We start from the raw sequence: 20,778 nt of genomic DNA, 5'->3' as shown, positions 1-20,778 counted from the left end.
AGCTAAACATACAGGCTGGATTTCACAGAGAACATACCTTTAGATGGGCTAAAAAGAACCAATCCTGGGGATGTATTTAGGTTGGTGGAGGAAAACAGCATATCTACAATCCCTGAGCGGCCATCACACAAATAGCAGATTCAAAATCTATATAGCTTTTTTGTGAGCATTCTTTTTATGAGTTGAATTTCAAAAGGAAACTATCCAGGTAGTTTCCCTCTGAAAATTAAGTGCAAAGTATGTGCATTCCTTTCATACAGGTGGGCTATTCAAAATTGCCCCCACTGGGAATGTCACTGAATATAAAATAAAAAGTACTCACCTTGCCATTTACAATTTCCAGGCCAATAGCATCAACTTTAGCACTACTGATTCCAAGCAGAACACCATTCAAAGCTGTAGTGCGAAACTCAAATGTAATGTTCACATCCGATCGTACCTTGTAACCTTCTTTTACTGGAAAATTAAAGAAACATTTTAGTTACTATTTGTAAAAGTGCAAGCTAGTATGCATGCAGTAATCAACTGATAATTATAGCTATGGACTTATTGAAATAAAGTAGCCTCCTGAGGCTTAGAAAGGAGAATATACATGGCCTTGATGCCAAGGACATCAAGCCCTGTGAGAGACAAAGGATTAGAGTAGTCTTGGGCAGGGAAGGGGGGAGGATGGGTGAAGCTAGAAGCAAACAGTGCCAGTAAGGCAGAACAACAGTGGCAGTCCAGTGAATACTTCCATCCAAAGTTTGACGTCTTTCTCATTTTTTGGCAGAGGGTGGCAAAACAGGATGTAATAGCAGTTATTTTCACAAGTTGACACGTCCTGAACTGAAGAGTCATAGCAAGAAGAATTGCAGCATGACTCCTCTAATAAATGTGCCTCCATCAGGCTCTCATCAGGAAGATATAACAATAGAAGGAGAAACTGAATTCTGATCTCCTTCCATGGCTTTCAATGTCATCTTTAATATGCTGAGGATTCCCAGATCTCTTTTTTTTTGCACTGGAACTTTACCTTGAATCCAGTCCCAGATCTCAGGTTGTTTATCTGATAAAGCTCAATGAATGTCCTGTTACCACTTTAAATTTAATATGGCAAAAACCTGAACTTGTTATGTTTCCACTCAAACCTATTTTCCCCTTCCATATTTTTTTTAATCCCCGTGGATAACACTGTCATCCTTTCTGATCCCTTCACCCATAAGCTTGGCATTATCTTTGATTTATCTTTCTCCTTCTCTGCACACATCCAAAATATTGCTAAAATGCTTCTCTCTCGTCTCTATATCACCCAAATCCACCCTTTCCTTTTGAACATACTACCAAAACTCTTATATTGCCTCCCATAGACTACTGCAGCCTCCTCCTTACATGTCTCCTGCTGAACTGTCGTTCTTTACTAAAGTCCATTCAAAATTTGGCTGCATGACTTATCTTTCTCAAACATTATGACCATCTTACCCCTCTTCTCAAGGCTCTACATTGGCTCCCTATCTGCTTCTATTTTCAGTTTTAACTTCTTTACACCTATAAGTATTCACTCTGTAGCTTCACATTACCTCTCCTTTCTTATCTCTCTCTATGATTCTCCTCACAAATTCCTTTTGTTAGGTAAACTGCTCTAATCTATGCCCTTCTCATCCATTGCTAATTCCAGATTTTGCATTTTATGTCTTGTGGCTTGTGTGCCTGGAATGGCCTTCCAGAGTTTGTGCATTTTGTTCCTTCCCAGACAGCAATCAAGTCCTGCTTAAAATTTCACCTCTCTGAAACTGCTTTTAAATAAATGACTCTCTCTTCCTATATTTTAGCCCTCTCATGTTAAACCTGTTTTTCTGTTATAATTAATGGTGTAATTTTCAAAGCCACTTATGTGCACAAAACTCAGTTTTATGCATGTAAATGGTTGCACTAAAATAGCCTTGGGCTGAGTATGGGTAAAAATCCATGCGTAAACCAGTTTTGCAGTTATTTTTAGGAATACTTAGAGTTGTTCTAGGAGGGGAAGTTGGAGTAGAGATGGCACATGCATATTTTCTGATTTTAAAATGTATCAGATGAATTTTCAAAGGAGTAATGCACGTAAATGTAACACAGTATCGTAGCAATTTTAAAAATACATTTATCCATGTAAAGTGCACTTATGCAAGTAAATCCTATGTACAATTTAATAGCATATATTGTTTCAATTTTCAAAAGGCTATTTACACACGTATAATGCTGGAAACTGCACCTTTAAAAAGATATAAACACGGGCCTAGACTTAGGCCTGGTGCTGGAGCCCGACCACCGAAGTCTAGTCTAGATTCTGATTCTGGGTCCCATTGCAGAGGCCCGGGCCAAGGTTGGGTCCCATTGGCGACACCCGAGCCCAATACTGAGGCCCAGTCAAGGATATTTGCCTTTGCCAGGGTCTGGACATAGGCTAGGCTCCGACCTGAGGTCTAGGTCCAGAAGCAGGCCTTCTGGCATCTTCTTTCTTTATCTTGATTTTTGTCGTATGGCCTAGGCTTGTGCCTTCGCACTCGGAACCTACCTCAGACTGGGCCCTGGAATTAAGACTGGGTCCAGTTCCAGGCCTCAGACCTGGGCCTAGGGACTAGGTCCGGGACTACGCCTTGGCTGAACCCCCATGACAGGTCTGGGCCTCGGCCCATTTATTTCTTTTACATTGAAGTCTATGGGGCTTTCATCCTTAACTTCAATGTAAAATGAAAAACAAATGTAACAAACTAATGAACATATATATTATTTTGTTCTGAAACTAATGGAATGAATTGAGGTTCCCACAGAACAAATCAACAAACTGACCCATAGCAATGCAGAGACAGCTTGGCGAGTATTGGAAGCTCTATTGGGTGGTTTTCCTGCTATGGCTGCTATATCTTCTGAGGAAACCTTTCTTGCTGGTGACTTCCCTCAGTTCCTTAATAAACTGGCAGAAGTGACTCGATTCCTTATGGGATATCATAGTCACGTTTGGCCAGATTTTGTGTATTTCTGTATGGAAAATGGTATTTGGTTCTGAATCTTCTGTATGGAGCATACTTTCATCCGGTGTACGCCACGGCTCAGCTCTTTCAGCAGCATTATTTAATATCTACCTAACTCCATTATGTTGGCTATTCACGAGCCTAGGGGGTACACTACAAGTTGTATGCTTACCTCTTAAATCCTCTTGGTTACTTTCTGAGCAATGTATTTTTCTCTATACAAAATTGCTTCCTCAAAACAAACTCTCTTTCAATATTGGAAAAAATGAATTTATGACCTTCTCTCGCTATTCTCCTTTAAATCTTCCAGATAAACTCTCAGTCAATGGTCATTTCTAGGGATGTGCAGAGGGACGCCATACGTTGCATTCGTAATTCGGATTCGTCGGGGAGCAGATACGTTGCATTTGGCCGTATGGCGCCCCGATGCGTTAATACGGCGATTTATATTCGTGTGCCAGCTAAAATTCAAATTAACTACAACTCCCCACCCTCCTGACCCCCCCCAAGACTTACCAAAACTCCCTGGTGGTCCAGCGGGGGGTCCAGGAAACATCCCCTGCACTCGCACCCTCGGTGCCGGTTTCATCATGGCGCCGATAGCCTTTGTCACAGGGGCTACCAGTGCCATTGATCAGCCCCTGTCACATGGCCATCGGCGCCATCTTGTGCTCCTACCATGTGACAGGGGCTGACCAATGGCACTGGTAGCCCCTGTGACATAGTATGGGCAAAGGCTATCGGCGCCATTTTGAGTAGTGGCATCGGACGGCCGGAGTGCAGGAGGTCGCTCCGAGACCCCCAGGGACTTTTGGCCAGCTTGGGGGGGCCTCCTGACCCCCACAAGACTTGCCAAAAGTCCAGCGGGGGTCTCGGAGCGAGGCACCCAATAAACATGCTAAGAATTTCTTAGTATGTTTATTGGGTGCCTGTCCTTTGATATTTTTGTTATATTTGTTTTTAGAAGTTTGAGAGGAGATGAAGTCCCGGTTGGGATAACATTTAAGAATTTGAACAAATTAGGTTGGTTGGAGTGTGTCAACGAGTGGATAAGGTCGTTTATAAGCACACCCGTTGAGAGACATAGAGGAGTTGTTGAATTCGAGGTGTTGGTTCATCCCTGAAGAAGCCTTTGAGAGATCAGGCGAAAGGAAGATCTTTGTTGGAATATGTATGAGCTAACACTTGTTTATTTGTACTAATGGAATATACATGAGCTAACATTTGTTCATTTGTATTAATGATTAGAGAATATTATACGATTATTTAAATTAATAATTGGAAAATATTATATATTTACAGATTCATATAAAAGCATTTGCACTTTTACATAACTGGTTTAAGATCATAATTAAGATGAACTTGGTAACAATACACTGTTATGTATATGATATTTGATATATTTTTCATGTTTTTTGAAGTATTATGGTTTTAGGTGGGGGTATGTGTGAGATGAATGATTGTGTTAGATAGTTTTTAATGTTAGACAGGTGAATGTTTTTCATGAATAAATAAATTAAACGTATCCTCTTTTGTGGTGATATTTATATAATTTTGGGATAAAGAGGTTGTGTATTGGTTTGTGACCAGTGTGTGATGGTGCTATATGTTGGCCACTTCTGTCACTCCCAGTGCCCACCCATGCTCTACCATAACTACCCCTGCCCCCCTTGTGCCCACCTATGCACTACCATAACTATCCCCACTACACACATTATACTTACCCCATGTGGGTAGGAGGCTCCCCTGTAAATGGCCTGACAAACCACGTGCCAGGCCAGCTTGCTCCTCTGGAGACTCCCTGGATGGGAAACAGGTCCCTCCCATACTCCATCAGCAGTGACACTAAATGCGTGATGTCCCTGGTGATGAATTTGGATTGGTGGGCTGCTGGTGGCATTTTTGTATCGCTCCATGGTGAGGCCGCACCTTGAATACTGTGTACAATTCTGGTCGCCGCATCTCAAAAAAGATATAGTTGTGATGGAGAAGGTACAGAGAAGGGTAACCACAATGATAAAGGGGATGGAACAGTTCCCCTATGAGGAAAGACTAAAGAGGTTAGGAGTTAGGAGCTTGGAGACGAGACGGTGGAGGGTGGATATGATAGAGGTGTTTAAAATCATGAGAGGTCTAGAACAGGTAAATGTGAATAAGTTATTTTCTCTTTCGGATAATAGAAGTACTAGGAGACACTCCGTGAAGTTAACATGTGGCACTTTTAAAACTAATCGGAGAAAGTTCTTTTTCACTCAACGCACAATTAAACTCTGGAATTTGTTGCCAGGGGATGTAGTAAGTGGAGTTAGTGTAGCTGGGTTTAAAAAATGATTGGATAAGTTCTTGGAGGAGAAGTCTATTACCAGCTATTAATTAAGGTGACTTAGTAAATATAGAAACATAGAAATGACGGCAGAAGAAGACCAAACGGCCCATCCAGTCTGCCCACCAAGTTTTGCACTTTTTTTTCATACTTATCTATTACTCTTGGCTCTTATTAACCTTTTGGTTCTATTTCCCTTCCACCCCACCATTAATGTAGAGAGCAGTGTTGGAACTGCATCTAATTGCAATATCTAGCTTAATTAGTTAGGGGTAGTAACTGCCGCAATAAGCAAGCTACACCCATGCTTATTTGTTTAACCAGACTATGTAATTCAGTCCTTGTTGGTTGTTGTCTGTATATAGATCCACTTTTCTTCATTCTCCCAGCTGTTGAAGCAGAGAGTTATGCTGGATATTAATTGAAAGTGAAGTATCAGACTTTCTCCCCTGCCGTTGAAGCAGAGAGCTATGCTGGATATGCGTGAAGTATGTCTTTCTCCCCTGCCATTGAAGCAGAGAGCTATGCTGGATATGCATGAAGTATCATCCTGCCGTTGAAGCAGAGAGCTATGCTGGATATGCATTGAAAGTGAAGTATCAGGCTTATTTGGTTTGGGGTAGTAACCGCCGTAACAAGCAAGCTACTCCCCGCTTTTTTGTGAATGCAAATCCTTTTTTCCACATTTCCTTTTGCTGTTGAAGCTTAGAGCAATGTTGGAGTTTTAGAGCAATGTTGGAGTCGCATTAACCGTGTGTATGTTTATTGAATAATAGTATTATCTCCAGGTAGTAGCCATCATTCCCGCGAGCCACCCACTCTTCATTCACGTCCTCTAGACTTTATGGATCCACAATGTTTATCCCACGCCCCTTTGAAGTCCTTCACAGTTCTTGTCTTCACCACTTCCTCTTGAAGGGCATTCCAGGCATCCACCACCCTCTCCGTGAAGAAATACTTCCTGAAATTGGTTCTGAGTCTTCCTCCCTGGAGCTTCAAATCGTGACCCCTGGTTCTGCTGATTGTTTTCCAACGGAAAAGGTTTGTCGTTGTCTTTGGATCATTAAAACCTTTCAAATATCTGAAAGTCTGTATCACATCACCTCTGCTCCTCCTTTCCTCCAGGGTGTACATATTTAGATTTTTCAATCTTTCCTCATAAGTCATTCGATGAAGACCCTCCACCTTTTTGATCGCCCTTCTCTGGACTGCCTCCATCTTGTCTCTGTCTCTTTGGAGATACGGTCTCCAGAACTGAACACAGTACTCCAGGTGAGGCCTCACCAAGGACTTGTACAAGGGGATAATCACTTCCCTTTTCTTACTCGATATTCCTCTCTCTATGCAGCCCAGCATTCTTCTGGCTTTAGCTATCGCCTTGTCATATTGTTTTGCTGACTTCAGATGATTAGACACTATCACCCCAAGGTCTCGCTCCTGCTCCGTGCACATCAGCCTTTCTCCCTCCATCGAATACAGTTTATTCGGACACTGCTATTACTAGCAACAGTAACATGGGATAGACAGTTTTTGGGAACTTGCCAAGTTTTTATGGCCTGGATTGGCCACTGTTGGAGACAGGATGCTGGCTTGATGGACCCTTTGTCTGACCCAGTATAGCATGTTCTTATGTTCTTATAAATTTTCAAGAAAAATTTCTGCGTGCATTTTAGCAGGTGTAACTATGTGCCAGTAAATTTGGTGGGATAATTTTCAAAGTGGACTTATGCCCAAGTCCACTTTGAAAATTGGTTAACCTATGCACATATTTTCCAATAATTTATGCATGATGTTACAATATTTTTCCTAAATGCACAAGCTGGAAATTGAGAATGATGTAGGTTCAATGTTGAAGGAATTGAACTGATTATAATTTGTGCGTTACTACTTATCTACTTCAGAATAAAGCAAAGCCATTGGAAACAGCAGATACTCATGTAGCGTTAAATTATTATTTTGCTATTGGAAAAATAAACTGTTTCTTCCCTAGGAGATCCAATTTCATAGATCTTATTTACAGTAAAATTTTGTAAGATTGTGGTATGTCCTGGACCAACTATAAACAAGACTGTTCTTATGTTCACACTTAGATTCAAATTAGACTCTTTCCAATTCTTTTTTTCAATACTGAAATGAAAATGGACAAGCAACTCTTGGAGTATTTTAGGAAATAATCATAAGCAAGAAAGTATGATAGTGCTTTCTTTTCTGTTATTTACCTAGAGCAGCAAATCCAGTTCCATCAAAGAAAGTGCCTTCTTGAACTTCTGCATAGCATTTATTCACAGCATGGATTGCGAGAGGGCTCTCTTTGTCCAGCAGTTTGCTATTAATCATCACGGAGCTAATGCACGCAGGAATACTGTGAGTAACCTAAACAGAATACATTATAATAATTGAAGTAGAACAGATAATAAAGGAATGTTTCTTTTCTCTTTGTTCCTATATTTGTCTGGCTCACAGGGCTTTACTTTCTTTTGCCAGCAGGCAGAAACACGATATCTCATTACATCATGCAATACTTTCTTGACACTTAGCCATGTACAAACAGAAAAGTCGATTTTAAGGCTATCTGAAGTACATAACATCATAAAAAAGCACAGTTGCTTAACTGTAAAAGGTGTTCTCCTAGGACAGCAAGATGTTAGTCCTCACATGTGGGTGACATCATCCGATGAAGCCCAGCATATCCAGCCTGCTGATATCCACACGTACACGCGAGGTCCCCCTTCAGTCTTGTAACATAGCATAAGAAACAAGTGAAAAAATAAAGTAACAAACCAAAGGTGAACCCAACATCATGGGGAGGCGAGTGGGATTCCTGAGGACTAACATCCTGCTGTCCTAGAGAACACCTGTTACAGGTAAGCAACTGCGCTTTCTCCTAGGACAAGCAGGATGGTAATCCTCACATGTGGGTGATTACAGAGCTCCAGACTGCTCCCTTCAATCAGGGACATCCACAGTATCCGAAAAAGGTGCCAACGGGCACAACACATCTGCGGCTCTGTGGTAGAGAACAAGGGGCAGTCTGATCCCACAAGAAGCACGATCAGAGATAGTTGGGTTTAGGACTGGAATAAATTGCGCATGACAGACTGGCTAGAAGCACTGTCATGACGACTATCCCTGTCAAGACAGTAGTGAGCAGTGAATGTGTGGAGTGAACTTCAGGTCACAGCTCTGCAAATTTCAGCAACAGGAACCGCACGCAGGTGAGCCACTGACGCCGCCATAGCCCGCACATAGTGAGCTTTCACCCTGCCTGACAGCTGAAGGCCTACCTGCTCATAGCAGAATACTCATAAAGAATCCACATTGTTCAATTGAAAATGAAAAAAAGATTTTTTTAAATTTATATATTTCCAAAAAACTAGAAAACATCTTAAATATTTTAGAAATTTTTTGAGTGAAGACAGTGGTAGTTTCATATAATATAATAGTATATTATATTCTGTGAAATGAGGTCAGGAGCTGTCCCCAGTGGGACCGGCATGCTCACCGACAGGTCCTGGAGAAGAGGGAACCACACCTGCATTGGCCTAGAGGATGCCACTAGGATCATGGTCCCCCCATCCTCTTGCAGTTTCATCAGAGTTCTCGAGAGGAGCAGAATAGGTGGGTACACATTCAGGAGATCCTGCTCCCAGTGAAGGGAGAAGGCATCGCAGGCCGGATGGCCCTTCCCCAGAATCAGGGAACAGAATCTGCTCACCTTGTGATTGTGGGGGAAAGCGAACAAATCCATGTCCAGTGTACTCCAGCGGTGGAACAAGTCGGCTGCCACCGCAGGGTTCAGGGACCACTCGTGTGGCTGGAAGGACCAACTGAGGCGGTCCGCCAGTGTGTTTAGGTGATCCATCAGGAAGGTGGCCCATAGATACATCCCCCTGGAAAGGGCCCAATTCCAGACCTGCAGTGCCTCCTGACAGAGGAGGAATGAGCCCATTCCACCCTGCTTGTTGATGTACCACATCATCACCTGGTTGTCCATTCTGATGAGGATTACCTTGGAGGACACCCAGTCCTGGAAGCCCAACAAGGTGTAACAGATTGCCTGAAGCTTCAGAAAGTTTGTGTGTCAGCGAGCTTCGGCTGAAGTCCAGAGGCCCTGAGTATGCAGGCCGTCCATGTGGGCCCCCCCCCCCCCAACCCTGAGGCAAGGCATCGGTGGTGAGGGTCATTTGGGGCGGCGAGGGCTAAAAAGGAAGCTCGGTTTCCAAATTGAGAAGCGCTCCCCACCAGGTCAGGGAGAGACGGAGGGGTCCGTGACCGTAACCAGAGCCTCCAGATCCTGGGATGCCTGCCGCCACCGGGACTGCAGGGTCCACTGAGGGTTCCTCATGCGGAGGCACACAAAGGGGGTAAAGGGAAGTCATGTGGACGGAAGCCACCATGTGGCCCAGCAGGCAGAACAGTAGGTGGGCTGGCACTCTCTTGCTATTGCGAACGAGGGTGGTCAGCGAGGAGAGGGCGACCGCCCGGTCCTTGGGCAGGAAAGCCTTTGCTTGTGCGTGTCCAACCTGGCACCTATGAAGTCTAGCTGTGGAGATGGACAGAGATGTGACTTAGAAAAGTTGATGACAAATCCCAATGTCTGCAGGGTCTGAACTGTCAGAACCAGCACTTGCAAGGCCCTGGAACGGGTGTTGCTCAGGATTAGTCAATCATCCAGGTATGGAAAGACATGGACCGAGCGACGCCTGAGGTAGGCAGCCATCACTGCTAAGAATTTGGTGAAGAGGTGTGGGGCTGATGTTAGCCCAAAGGGCAGCACTTTGTACAGAAAATATGCCATCCCCACCAGGGAGTGGAGGTACTTCCTGTGGTTGGGGACGATTGCAATATGGGTGTAAGCCTTCTTTAAGTCGAGGGAGCATGCTAGTCTCCTCTTCAGAGGAGAGGGGATCAGCGAGCCCAGAGAGACCATTTTGAATTTTTCTCTTACGAGAAACCTGTTTAATGCACTGAGGTCGAGAATGGGGTGCAAGCCGCCGTTACTCTTCAGAATGAGAAAATACCTTGAGTAGAAGCCACGGCCCTGCTGTTCGTGGGGGACCGGTTCTACTGTGCTTGCTGCTAAAAGGGTGGAAAGTTCCAATTGGAAGATAACCTGATGGGAGGGCAAACTACATGATGGACAAAGAGAAGCAGTCTCTGGGAACCTGCTGAAGTTCAGGCGGTAACCCTGGAGGACAATGGAGAAGACCCAATGGTCAGAAGTGATCGCTTCCCAATGGCGGGCAAAGCAAAAGAGCCTGGCATCGACCGGAGGATCGACCACCAGGGGAACTGGCATCTGGTTCATGCCCCCTCACCACCAGTCAAAAGCCTGTAGATGGGGCCTGCTGGGGGGCTGGTTGGGTCCTTTGAGCCCGCTGTTGCTGGCTGCGACCCCTGGAACTGGTCTGAGGCGGGCGAGCATGAGCGGCTGGAGGATAGTGTTTTCTCGGCGGTAAAAGAGCTTGCAAGAGCCCAGCCTTGAGGTCTTCCTGGCAGAGGAGGGGCCTTCTGAGGGGCTGGCGGAGAGTTGCTGAAAGTATCATGCTGATCTTTCAGCTGCGCCATGGCCTCCTTCACCATGTCCCCAAACAGGTTCTCGCCTGTACCTGGGAGATCTGCAAGCCTGTCTTGAACCTCCGGCCAGAGTTCTGAGGTTTGTAGCCATGCCAGCCCAGACGGCCAGGTGCACCAATTCCTCCTGTGGCCAGGCAGGCTGCGGTTTAGAACACGTCATAGGTGAATCTCACCTCGTGCTTACCCGCTTCAAGGCCCAGCGCGGCATTGGATGCAAGTGATTCCTGTTGCTGCTGGGGAAGGCCCTCTGCAAAGTCTTGGACTTGTTTCCACAGATTGCGGTTATAATGGGTCCTATACAGCTGGTAGTCCGCAATGCGGGCCACCAGCATGGCACCCTAAAACATTTTCCTCCCTATGCAATCGAGTTCCTGGTGTTAGCAACCTGTAGGGGCAGAAGCGTGTGTCCAGAAAGGTCTAGCTTTCTTCAGGGCAGACTACACAACCGCCAACTGGTGGGGGAGGTGCCGCTATTCAAAGCCTATGGACTGCTGCACCAAATAGGTGGCATTGGCCCTCCTGTTGACCAGGGACACAGACACCAGGTTTCCCACATTCGGAGGAAGAGCTCCTTAAAGTTGTCATGGATAGGCACTGCCACAATTTCCTTGGGAGCAATCGATGAACTGGAGGATCTCCAGCATCTTATGACGGGTATCCTCCTCCGACAGGAGCTGGAAGGGGATGGCCTCTGCCATTGCCCTTACAAAGCTCGCAAGTGACAGGGCTTCGGGTGAAGATTGACACCGCTCCTCTGGCGGGGAAGGCTCTGAGAGGGGGTTGTCAGAGAACTCAGAGGATGAGACTGAAGAGTTCCTCCTCCTAACTGAGGCCTGGGCGCCGAGGGCAGGGCCAGGAGGGATAGCAGGCCTGGGTCCCAAGAGCACCAGAGGCCGCGGGGGCACTGATGGAACCCCCAGCATCAAGGGGGGCATCGGCTGTGTTAAGCTGGCGGGAACCGGCAGTGGCCCGGGGAACCATGGGCAAGGGTGCCCGGTCCCTGAGGCCTCATCCTCCTTGGAGGACCTGGGAATTGGGATTGCTCCGGTGGAGGGCATCGGTGGCCGATGAGGCATCTCTTGGGCACCGGTTGTGTCGGTAGGGCACCAAGAAGGATGTCCAGATGCTCCAGCAGGGATGCGAGCATCGATGGCAGAGGCTTGGGCATCGGTATGGGGGCCGGTGGCACCAGAAGCTCAATGCTCTGGAGAGCTTTGAGCACCGCCGACTGCACCCTGCGCTCCAGCTCCTCCTGGAAGTCCTGAGTGGTTAGGACTGATGGAGGGGGATGAGGCGTCGCCAGCACACCCTCAGGTTTTCGAGGTGGCATGGTGCCCTGCATTGTAGTTGGTGAGGAACGCCTCGGGCTACCAGGAGCACCAGAGGATGAGGCCCACTAGTGGCTGGTGCCGCTCCAGAACTGGAACTGTGTCAAGACAAGTGACTGGTGTCGATGCTTTCTGGACTTCTGATGCTCGGCCCGGTCTTTCCCCGGCACCGAGGAAGACAATGACCCCAAGGTCTGTGGGAGGGGAGAGACCACTGAGGATTGATCTCCCTCTCCCCAATCCTTTGGGGTGCTGGATAGTGGGATCACCAGGGGAAGAGACAGAGAGGGTTCCCCGCGATCCTTGGGCATCGAGGACACCGAAGCAGGAGCAGAAGATTTCGGAGACCCAAAGAGCTTTTCCATTTTATCTAGGCGCGCTCGACACCCTTTGGTCATTTGGTCACACAAACGGCACCCCCGGATTTCGGGTGAGGCCCCCAGCAGAGGATACAGACCTCGTGTGGATCTGTGATGGACATGGTCCGCGGGCACTGGGGGCACCATTGAAAACCTGATGACGCCATCGAAAGAGAGGGCGGCGCGCGGTCGATGGTCGACGGGCACCACGTTACAAGGGTCAGGAATCGACCGCGAAGAATGACAAAAAGACAAAAAAAAAGGGTACCTACTGAAACAGATAGATACAGACCACGAAGGGGGACCAGACACAGAAAAAACCCTTGAAAAAGTTGAAAACAATTTAAAGGAGTTGGAGCTCCATTACCGCGAGGTTACTGTACCGTGGAAAAGAAGAGAGACTCAAAGGGGACTTGCTACCATCCGTGCATCAAGGATGCATGGATGGTAGCAGGCTGGGCATGCTCAATCAGCTAGGCAAAGTTTCTAGAAACTTTGACAAAAGTGTTCATGCCGGGGTCCATCGGATGATGTCACCCACATGTGAGGACTACCATCCTGCTTGTCCTAGGAGAATAAATAATATATGTTTACATAAAGCAACCATTTTAACGGCAGATAAAACCTATTTCCACTTGGAGATAAAAGAGAGGAATATAAAAGGCTGATATTCAAAAACCCAGAAAGTGGATAACTTATCCAGCTAACTTTAGCTGCATAAGTTATCTGGGATATTCAGCAGATATTCGGTTTAAAATTATCCAGCTAAAGGTAGCTGGATTACTTTAGCATTAACCAGCTATATTCAAAAGAACATAACCAGTTAAATGGAAATTACCACTAAAAAAAACCCCAAAAAAACCAAATATGGAGTGCAGCCTGGGAGCCCAAATCCCAGGCCAATATTGAAAAATAAGTGCCTTGCCAGGCTGAGCCCCTAAACTCCAAGTATTTAGAAAAATAAAAATAAGATGGGACAGTGCTGGGCTGGATCCTCCCTTTCCTGGCTTTCCTCCATGTTTCCTACTCCCCGCACCCCAAACCTAACCCCTTACACCCAACCCAGTACCTTAATGAATCCTGTACTGTGCTGGGATCGTGTGTACACAGCAATTTCAGCTGCTTTCATTGTTGCTCTGACAGAGTAAACGTTGTCTTTTGAAGCAAATATCAGTATATTTAAACTCAATATCAGGGCTACCAAAACCTGTCCTAGGGATCCCAGTGGCAGTCAAGTTTTCAGCATATCCACAATAAATATGTATGAGATAAGTTTGCATATCATAGAAATTCAGTGTATGCAAATTTATGTCATGCATATTCATTGTGTGTATCCTGAAAACCTGACTGGTTGTGGGGTTCCCAGGACAGGTTTGGCAAGCCCTGCTCTACATAATACATTAATCATAGGTTTCCAAATAGAAAACATTCAAATTAACATGTTACTAGAATGTTTGAATTCTGGGATGCACTGAGTGTAATAAACCACCATCAGATGACCATTTTTACCCCAAGAAATATATTGGATGGCCCTAGTAAAAATTCAGGTCTTGACGTAGAGAAGATATTAAAAAAAAAAAAAAGTTGCAAGGTTTGACAAAATTAAGTAAGTACAGTATGGGCCAGATTTTAAAAAGCATTTACATGCGTAAATCTGGGTTTTACGCATGTAAATGCACTTTACTCGAGTAAGTGGGCTTTTGAAAATTGCTACAATATATGCCATTGAATCGTCCATAGGATTTATTCGCATAAGTGCACTTTACGTGAGTAAATGGCTTTTGAAAATTGCTACAATAGTAGTTACATTTATGTGCGTAACTCCTTTGAAAATTACCCCCAATATCAGGGAAACTTGATACATGAGAAATTTTCTATACTAAAATGCAAATCATGGAGATAGGAATATTAACGGAATGGTGCCATTACGGCATTTATGTGAGCCTGGAAAGAAGATAAGTTGAATAAGTAGTTCCCAACAGCTTCAGCCATTATCTATTTTCCCTCTCTTGTAAACAATGCATTATAATTTAACAAATCGGGGTAGATTTTCAAAGGGTTATGCGCGTAACCCCCGAAAACCTACCCCCGCGTGTGCCGAGCCTAATTTGCATAGGCTCAGCGGCACGCACAAGCCCCGGGACGCATGTATGTCCTGGGGCTTTCCAAAATGGTCAGTCCGGAGGCGGGGCCGGGAAGCGTGGCGGCAGTTCGGGGGCGGTCCCGAGTGTTCCGGCACAGCGCGCCGGTAGCCGGTCGGCGCACGCAAGTTACGCCTGCCTCGGGAAAGGTGAGGGGGATAGAAAAAAAAGTTCCCTCCAAGGCCGCTCCGATTTCGGAGCGGCCTTGGATGGAATGGGGAAAGCTATCGGGGCTCTTCTTGGGCTCGGCGCGAGCAAGGTGCACAAGTGTGCACCCCCTTGCACGTGCTGACCCTGGATTTTATAATATACGTGCAGCAGCACGCACATATTAGAAAATCGGGTGTACATTTGTGCGCACCGTGTAGCGAGCACAAATGTACCCCGCGCGCGTGACATTTAAAATCTGCCCCGTAATGTACAGGTCCATAATTTCTATTTGGAATAAATACCAGTATAAGTTACAGAATCCATACAGCTTTTAATTGTATTTACAGATAAAATATGTCTCCATTGACAAACATTTCTTACATTTCCAATATTCTTTGCTATATAGCCCAATGGAAGTCCTCCAAGGTAGAGTTTTCCTTCCACATCTAATGTGCTACTGTCTCCCAGAACACTGACGGCAGAAGAGTTCTGTCCATCAACGAGGACTGTTCCTTTTCTTTTAACATATTCTGCTTTTACCTGAACAAAAAAATGAAAGTAGCATATTTACAAAGAGTATTTTGTGAGACCTACCTATAAAGATCATTTTAAAAGAACTGAAAAATTAAACATTTAAGTATGTTATAGTAGCATCAACTAGATTTTTCTTGGCATGCATCTTCTTCTGAAGCATTATTTATTTAGCAATTCTGCACTTCCAATACAATTATTCAATGCGGATAATTATGTTAATATATAATCAAAAAATATAACAAAACATGTTTAAAAATACTTGACACAATAGCAAATTGATAGAAATGTAAAACATTACATTAATTAAAAACTGAATCAAAGAACACTTTCATTTTTTTTTAAAAAGACAATCAGAAATACCATGCATGCCATTAAGGAGTGAATTCCACATTTTAGGTCCTGTAGAGGAAAACGTTCTTACTTGTGTTTCATGTAATCTATAATCATAAAGGGGCCGATGCAATATGCGGAGCACACTCTTAACGAGCAGTAAAATAGGCACTAATCAATCCCCTAATGCAATAAGGGGATTAGCGCCTATTTCACCCGCGTCTAACGCGGAGTGAATGGGATAGCGGTCATCACATGCAAAGGCATGTGAATGAGCCTATTACTCATTCACTCCCAATGCAAAAAGTTAAAGGGGCATCTCAGATGCACATTTATCGCTCAGATATTAACGCCTGCCTGGAGCGGGCATTAATAGCTGAGCGCATTGAAAAGAAGTATAGAAAAGCAGAAAAAAATGCTTTTCTGTACTTCTTTTTTAAAGTAAAACTAAATAAATAAATAAATAAATAAATAAATAACTCAGACGACTGCCGAGTTATGAAGATCGACGCCGGTACTCGGGGGCTGTTTCCATTACTGGCAGACAGGCAGTCGCGGCGAGTTGCGCTAGGAAGGAGGCGCTAGGGTCGCTTGTGCAACCTTAGCGCCTCCTTCCTAGCGCGACACCCTAATTTAAATATTTCATGCCCCCCCCCCTTTGGGGTACCATGCACGCGTTAAGAGAGCGGGTGCTGATTATTCAGCGTCCGCTTTCTATGCGCCTTTATTGCATCGGCCCGAAAATGAGGGAACACTAAGCAGTTACTGGAGTCTGATAGGAAGAGTTCATAAGGGGACATAATTCTGCACCAAGTTTATCAGACAAGGTAACACATCACCATAATAAAATCTTATGAGCCAAACATAAGATATTAAATTGAATTCTCTGTTCTATGGGGAGTAACTCCTTCAACTTAGGAATAACTCTCAGTTCTACTAGCGCCTGTCACCAGCAGCATGCTGAATCAACTGTAATACCTTCAATAATACTTTAAGCAAGCCCAAGTAAAGAGAATTACAATAATCAAGATTACTAATTACACAAACTTGCATCTATTCTAAATTCTGAAGAAATCATTTAGGAGATAATTTTCAAAAGGATTTATGCGTGTAAATGGGCTTTTGAAAATTGCTATTTTTACCTGCATAACACCTTTGAAAATTCACTCCATAGGGCTGACTTTTCAAAAATACTTTGGGGGTAATTTTCAAAAGGAGTTACATGCGTAAATGTAGCTACTATTGTAGCAATTTTGAAAAGCCATTTACTCAAGTAAAGTGCACTTATGTGAGTAAATCCTATAGACAAGTCAATGGCATATATTGTAGCAATTTTCAAAAACCCACTTACTCAAGTAAAGTGAATTTACTCCAGTAAACCTGGTTTTTACTCGAGTAAATGCTTTTTAAAATCAGGCCCTTTATGCCTGTAAATGGGCTTTTGAAAATTGTTAAAATATATGCTATCTTTACACATGTAACTCCTTTGAAAATTCACTCCATAGTGTTTCAATTACCTCATCATCCTCAAGTGACAAAATGAAATTCTGACTATCTCCTTAACCTGTGTTTTGAAGGTAAGCTTTGAGTCCAGATATGCTCCCAGATCACAAGCTGCTGCGTGCTAATAATAATATTACATAACATTACAGACAAAGCTGAATCCTATGGAATCCCTGATGTCAATTCCCGGCGTGCGCACATGGACGCGGTTAATTTATAACATGCCCGCAGTGGCGTACGCGCATGTTATAAAATGCGGTTGCTGCACGCACATGTGTGCCAGATTTTAACATCCACGCGCGCATGTGCAGGTGGGTCGAGACTCTTGCGCAGGAGGGATTAATTTCAAAAAGCAACATGTGGTGACCAGAGTAGGGCTTCCCCACTTCCCTCCCAGTTTTCTCCAATTACAGAGTGGACTGGGAGGGAACTTCTCTATATCCCTACCTAACTTTCCTACCTTTTCCCCTCTCCTCCCCGACCCCCAACTTTTAGGTTTTTTTTGCTTTAAAACTTACTTCAACTTCTGAGTTGAAGTAACTTCAGCATAACAGCCAGCTGCCGGAGCGCTCTTCCCCAGGACAGCGTCTATTAGTGCTCCCGCCCAGACCCCGCCCCCGACCTGCCCCTTTCCGATGGCTTGGTATTTCTGTGTGTACCGGGTCACTCGCATAGCCAGACCCCTTCAAAAATGTGCACGGTGTGCACAGGGCCCAACCACAAGTAATCTCTGGCATTTGCGTGCACAGGCCATTGAAAATTTGGCCAACTGTGAGCAATTTTTACCCATGCAGACCTGATCTTTCCTATTTGATAAATAACAAAGAAACCAGGCTAACACTTGTCCTCCCATCCCAATTGACTGAAGTCAAGAAATTAAAATCCTATGGGAAATGGTATCAAAAGCTAAATATATGTCAATCATTACTAATAATATCGGATCAGTCTCAATTTGACACCTAAGCAAAGGTAATTAAATTGCTTAGTACTCAAGATATAAATCTTCCAAATGGTGCTTTAACTGTATACATACCCATTTCTCTAATATTTAGGCAATGATGGTAAATTAGAAATTGGTCACAGTTAGATAGATCCTTCAAGGAGGCCTTAGTATCTTTAATCACCAATTTTACAACTACCATCATGATAATATCTGGTACTAATCCTTCCGCTAAAGAAGCATTAATTATTTTTGCAAGAGGAATGTAACTGGATTGATGGGCCAGTTGCGGGTTGGACCCGTGACCAGCCAAAGTCATCTCTGGATGCTGAGTAACTCTTCAGAGGCTTGAACACCGCTGGCCTACCCCAAAGTCGTGCTTCCTTCAGTGCAGAAAGGACGCCGCCAGTTGCTGCCCTCTTCCTCCCACTGGCGCTGTCTCTTGTCGTGCATGCGCCAGCCTAAGAGGGCCCCATGGCGGGAAAGCCTGCTAGAGTGCCTTCTGATGAAGTCAGTGGCTTCTCCCACTTAAGGGCTAACCCGGTGCTCCATCAACACCTCAGTAACAGGTCCTCCTGCTTATCTGCAGTACATGTTGCTCCAGCATTCCTGATCCTGCGTTCCTCCTGACTCTTGATCCTGGCTCATCCAGTCTGCTATAACTTGCCCACCTTGCCTTGCCTGGTCCAGTCCTTGCTTCCAGACTTGCCTTGTCCCAGTCCCTCGCCTCTTTGCCTGGTATTGACCACGGCTATGGACCCTGACTACTCACTTGCTTGCCACTGCCTTTGCTAAGGATCTGAACTACTCACTTGCCTGCTACTGATCTCTGCTATGGACCTTGTCTACTCCTTACTTGTTGCCTGCCCTGACTCTAGGCTTGTTACTGGTAATTGTCTGTCTGCTGCCCATCCTGACCTTGGCCCAGCCCTGGACTCTCTTACCCTGAATGCCCTGTGGGATTCTCGCCTTAAGTCCTGTCGGCCCCTGAAAACAACAGGCTCAACCGGCGGGGAACAGGGCTGGTATTGGTGAAGCTCAAGTATTGTCCCAGTCCATGGGGCATTTGCTAGTTGCTGGCGTGGACCAAGTGGGTTCGCCTACTAGGCTGCTTCAACCACACCACAGCACAAGGGTCCACTATCCTTACAATAATTTACAATTGACATACTTCAGACTACCCAAAGTGGGCATGGGTCCAATGGACAGCATAAAGATTTCAAATATGGAATAAATTCCAGTAAGGTTTCACACAGTAATGCTAGCAAATTGTGTTCCAAGTGATAGGCTGTTCTACTTTTAAATCATTCTAGTGGTCACTAATATCTGATAACGCTACTTTTATCTTTTCCACTTTTTCCTGAAAATAAGTAGCCAAAGACTCACAATCTACTCATTCCTCACTAGATTTTACAGGATACATAGTGTCTTGACTACATAAAAAAGCTCTTGCAGGCAATCTAAAAAACTAGAAATCTGATTACAGTGATATTTCTCTTGTAGCTTGAACTAATCCACAGTATTCCTTTACGCTTAGCAACAGGAAGGAAGTTGGATGCCTGGTAACAAGAGGGAACTATTTTGCCTGTTCCCTCAATCTCGTTCGCAGATTCAAATAGCATAGCATTTTGATTTTTCTCCTTTAGTAGTGTCCACCAAAAACCAATTCCTCATTCCCCAGATGTAGTACAAATGAGGTGCAAACCTCAAGGTCTGAGTGTGCTGCCTTCACAGAACAGCCTGAGCATTTCAGATAAGGGTCATGGAGTCTTCTGTTCCTAGAACTGTACCTTTAACTGTATGAAGCATGCAGCAGCTCAGAAGTAAAATCATACATTTACATAAAACTGTAAATGTGAGGTTCCTCCACGAATCTGTGAGTAGCTGAGGACCTTATGATGGAATCAGCTTCTGCCTCCCCTCAGCAGGTATCAGTATTTTTCTCTGGCCAGTATATTTCATCTTGTCAGTTCTATGGTTCTCATTTCCTCTCCAGGTCCATTTTGTTTCCTGTTTTTTTGGTAATATACACTGTGGACCTTGCCTGCTTTGTTCACTAGAACTTAGTCATTATTACTCCAGCATGTACCTTGTATTTCCAGTAATCCTATTTCTCCTTGGATCTTGACTCCTTGTTGCACTTCCTTCATTCCTGTTTCCATCTCTAGTCATGGTTCCGTTTTCTTTCCAAAGTGGACCTTTCCTGTGAGTGCACATTCAGCTGGATTTTCTTTGTGGCTATGCTTGGCTGTTTTGGGTACCTCACTCCCCAGTACCAGCCCTATATGGCCAAAGGCCAGGTATCCATCAGCAACTGAGGGTTCAACCAGAGAAGAAAGCGTATACTACAGGCAGAAGACCCAACTTTCCTTGCTTTGGTATCAAGGATGCTTGGTTCTGTTGTTTCTCTTGTCTTATCCATGGGCCTGCTCACCATCTCGGACCCTCAACTTTGATGAGAATTGTCACAGGAAATAAGCTATTTAATTTTTTAGGTTCTTTAAATAACTCCAAATGCATTTCACACTGACCCCATGTGAATCATTTCACTGGCAGAAAAGCCACAAATTCAAAACAGAGCACAGACAAGAAGGCCATTT

At 44.7% G+C, this 20,778-nt stretch overlaps 1 protein-coding gene across 1 annotated transcript in view; it reads right to left on the bottom strand.

Annotated features, from left to right (window-relative positions):
- Positions 1-20,778, bottom strand: part of LAMA1 (laminin subunit alpha 1) — a 395,343-nt gene that overhangs the window by 6,666 nt on the left and 367,899 nt on the right. The window contains exons 59-61 of the mRNA XM_029591028.1: positions 15,253-15,411; positions 7,536-7,689; positions 323-456 (exon numbers count right to left, since the gene is read on the bottom strand). Of these exons, the coding sequence (XP_029446888.1) occupies positions 323-456; positions 7,536-7,689; positions 15,253-15,411 (447 nt within the window). The remainder of the gene's footprint in view (positions 1-322; positions 457-7,535; positions 7,690-15,252; positions 15,412-20,778) is intronic.

This window comes from Rhinatrema bivittatum, chromosome 2, assembly GCF_901001135.1.
Source record: "Rhinatrema bivittatum chromosome 2, aRhiBiv1.1, whole genome shotgun sequence".
Lineage (NCBI taxonomy): Eukaryota > Metazoa > Chordata > Amphibia > Gymnophiona > Rhinatrematidae > Rhinatrema > Rhinatrema bivittatum.
Note: the sequence above shows the minus strand (reverse complement) of the source record. Positions and strands in the feature narration are given on the sequence as shown.